Source organism: Chenopodium quinoa, unplaced genomic scaffold, assembly GCF_001683475.1.
Source record: "Chenopodium quinoa cultivar QQ74 unplaced genomic scaffold, ASM168347v1, whole genome shotgun sequence".
NCBI classification, from domain to species: domain Eukaryota; kingdom Viridiplantae; phylum Streptophyta; class Magnoliopsida; order Caryophyllales; family Amaranthaceae; genus Chenopodium; species Chenopodium quinoa.
The window spans coordinates 210,254-213,833 of record NW_018742864.1 but is presented as its reverse complement, the minus strand read 5'-3'; the positions used below and the strand labels follow the sequence as shown (position 1 = coordinate 213,833).

The 3,580-nt window shown below is 42.9% G+C and overlaps 1 protein-coding gene across 1 annotated transcript; it reads left to right on the top strand.

Annotated features, from left to right (window-relative positions):
• Nucleotides 1–814: 814 nt before the first annotated feature.
• LOC110726197 lies at nt 815–3,152 on the top strand. The gene is made up of 5 exons (XM_021905665.1): nt 815–1,147; nt 1,330–1,974; nt 2,026–2,161; nt 2,378–2,738; nt 2,780–3,152. The coding sequence occupies exons 1-5, from the start codon at nt 815–817 to the stop codon at nt 3,150–3,152; spliced, it is 1,848 nt and encodes a 615-aa protein (XP_021761357.1).
• Nucleotides 3,153–3,580: the final 428 nt, after the last annotated feature.

Below are 3,580 nucleotides of genomic sequence, written 5' to 3'. Positions count from 1 at the left end.
AACTAGTGTGTACCCCAGGCGATACACCGGGTTTTACTTTGAATATCAACAAATATTATTTGACCTATAAAATATCAACTACTTGTATATAATTAAAATAAGAGTGAACAATAAGGATTGTTGTGTGATTAAAATATCAACAAATTGAGCATTCTGAGAAGGATTGTTGTGTGATTTCTTAGGACAGTAAGAAGGAGAAGTTAGGGTGGGGACGATGGCTTAGGGCTTCACCAAGAAAAGGCAAACTGAAAAAAGAGGAAGAACTTGAGGCTGTGCTTGCATGCCGTAAGAGGCTTTTCGACATCAAGGAGGATGAGGGTCAAGATGAGGTTGTAGTGGATCAAGTTAAGCCTTTGAGAGAGAAGGGGGATATGGAGGAGGAAGTTACCAGTCCTGTTTTACTAATTGCATATGAAGGGAGAAGTGCTGCAGAGGAGGGTACCGCATTGCTAAATTTCCATTTAGTAGCTGGAGAAAAGAGGGATAAGGGGGAAGAGGGTGTTATAAAGGAGTTGAGTGGGGCGCTTGGTGAGGGGGGTGAGAGGGCGGAGGTGTCTGGTAAAGAAACAGGGGAGTTTGCTGATCCAAAAAAGGGTGTGGGAGGGTCAAAAACTTGGAGGAAATTTGCTAGGAAGAATGATGGGTTTGATTGCCATATGAATACTACTGATGAGGTTTCGTTGGGAAAAAGAAATAGAGAGAAAGCTGATATGGAAGAAGAGGGGGTTTTGACTAGGAAGAAAGCTTTGGCAGACTATAATAATCACGGATTGCGGTTGGGGGAGGCTTGCGCTGAGCAGCCCCGCCCAGCTCAATGAGTGTTTTGAGCATTAACTGTAGAGGGCTGGGCAACACCTCTGCAGTTAGTAACCTTCGAAATTTAATTCGAAAGGAGGCCCCGTCTCTGGTATTCTTGATGGAGACGAAGTTGAGTAGTGGAGAGATGTCGAAAATTAAAGCTAAATTTCCGGGCTATGAGGGGCTTGCGGTTGATAGCTGTGGGCGCTCGGGGGGAGTGGCATTGCTATGGTTAAAAGAGTTGGAGGTCGTTCTTCGCTCTATGTCTATCCACCACATAAATCTGCTTGTGAAGAGGGGTATTGGTGATTTGGAGTGGCGTTGTACGGGGTTTTACGGTTGGCCAGAAGTACAGAACTGACACTTATCTTGGAAGTTGTTGCTAGAGTTAGCGGGTGATGGGGATGATTCGTGGGTGTGCTTAGGAGATTTTAACGAAATATTGTTAGAATCTGAGAAGAAGGGAGGGAGGGATAGGGCCCTATGGCAGATGGACAATTTTAGAAACGTGGTGGATGCTTATAACCTCAGGATGTTCCGCACTCAGGCTACTCTTTTACTTATGACAACAGCCAAATTGGAGACGACAGGCTTGATAGAGCACTCGCAAATAGTTCATGGATGGGGTTGTTCCCGCAAGTTGTCCTCTTGAATCTTGAGCGAGAATGGTCGGACCACGCTTTGATTAAATTAATGGTGCGTGGTGATGATAATTTAGCTGCTAAAGGGGAGCGAGTGTTTCGCTTTGAACAGGTGTGGACTGAAAATGATAGCTGTGAAGGAGTGGTTTGGCACGCTTGGGAGAATGGTGGGGTTACGGTGGAGAGCAGGATAGCGTCTTGTGGGATGGAGTTGCGTTCTTGGAGTGATAAGGAGTTTGGGGCGATCTTTAAGGAGTTAAGGAAAAAAAGAAAGAGATTGGGAGTGCTTAATAGAGGGGGTCGGTCAGTCGCACAAGTCAACGAGAGGAGAAAAATTGTGAAAGATATTGCTCAGCTCTTGCACGTGGAGGAGGGGTATTGGAGGCAACGTTCAAGGGCTTTATGGTTGGTTTCAGGGGATCGCAACACCAACTTTTTCCACAGGAAGGCATCGCAAAGAAGTGCAAAAAATAAGATCTTCGGCTTGCTGACAGATGATGGTTTGAGACATGAGGGCCATGAGGCTGTGGAAAAGGTAGCATTTTCTTATTTTAAGAAACTTTTTGCTACTGATTTTCCGGACTAGTTAGAGGAGGCTTTATCGGGAATTGATCGTAGAGTAACCGAAGAGATGAACGAGAAGCTCTGTTCGAATTTTACAGCTGAAGAGATGTTTATTACGTTGAAACAAATGCACCCGTTAAAGACACCAGGGGCGGATGGTATGTGTCTCCTCTTTTTTCAAACTTATTGGCACATTGTTGGACCAGAAATCACTAATTTTGTATTGAGTATTCTGCGACGGGGAGTGATTCCGACATATATTAATAAAACATTTATTGTGCTGATCCCTAAGAAAAAAGAGCCAGACAAAATGACGGAATATAGACCAATTAGTTTGTGTAATGTTGTTTATAAGTTGGTCACGAAATTCTTAGCTAACCGTCTAAAGCTATTTCTTTCGGATATTACCTCAATTAACCAGAGTGCTTTTACGCCAGGAAGATTGATTACTGATAATATTTTGGTGGCGTTTGAGGTGTTTCATCACATGAAAACATCGAGTAGTGATAAGGGTTCTCTAGCTCTGAAATTAGACATGGCAAAGGAATATGATAGGGTTGAGTGGGACTTTTTGAAGGCTGTTATGCAGAAATTGGGGTTTGCTGAGTTTTGGATTGATCGGGTTATGCACTGTGTTTCTTCTGTTTCTTTTTTAGTGTTGATGAATGGGGCACCTTCTGGGGAGTTTACTCCAACTAGGGGTTTGTGGCAAGGTGATCCTTTATCCCCATATCTGTTTATTTTATGTGCTGAGGCTTTTCTGGATTGTTAAATAGGGAAGTGGCTAGAGGCGCCCTAAAGGGAATTAAAGTAGCTTCGTCGGCTCCTCCAATTTCTCATTTATTATTTGCGGATGATAGTATCATTTTTTCTGGTGCAAATGCGGAGGAGGTGGCTACTATTATCCAGGTCCTTCATACTTATGAGTCTGCTTCAGGCCAATTGGTTAATTTCGATAAGACGACGGTGTCTTTTAGCAAGGGTGTCTCGGAGGATATGAGGGTGGCTTTAGCTGGTATTCTGGGGGTGCGAATGGTGGATATTCATGATAAGTATTTGGGTCTTCCTACGGTTGTAGGGAGGTCTAAGAGGGTGCTTACTAAGGGCATCCAGGATAAGCTTTGGAAAAATCTACAAGGGTGCAAATGAGGGTTTCTATCAAAGGCGGGTCGTGAAGTTTTGATTAAGGCGGTGGCCCAATCTATTCCGACCTACGCGATGAGTGTGTTTGTAGACACCTAAAAATGTCTCCCCAAAACCAAGCCCTATGATGAACAACCTTTCACCGCCATTATTGGCCGGGTTGAGTATTTAATCTTGGAGTGCTTAAATCCATATTTCCATTTCATAAACCAACTCAATTCCTAGCCCATTTCCCCAAACCATAATTTATTTTCCTCTTTTCGTGCCTTTAAACCTAAAATAATTCATTTCGTGTCCTTTAAAATCATTCATTTCGTGTCCTTTTTATAAAAACGTTTAATCTAGTTTATTTTGGTCCAATGATTTAATATTTGGATGGGGTTTGAAAAGATCTTTCCAACGATATATTATAAGCCCTAATCCGAGTTATAACG

What these genes read in the sequence shown, in the direction of transcription:
- LOC110726197 (XM_021905665.1), top strand. Translation starts at nt 815, where the DNA reads ATGAGTGTTTTGAGCATTAACTGTAGAGGGCTGGGCAACACCTCTGCA. An exon ending in GGTTTTACGGTTGGCCAGAA is followed by an intron (nt 1,148 to 1,329) that starts GTACAGAACTGA and finishes TTATAACCTCAG; the next exon opens with GATGTTCCGCACTCAGGCTA. An exon ending in GATCCTTTATCCCCATATCT is followed by an intron (nt 2,739 to 2,779) that starts GTTTATTTTATG and finishes ATTGTTAAATAG; the next exon opens with GGAAGTGGCTAGAGGCGCCC.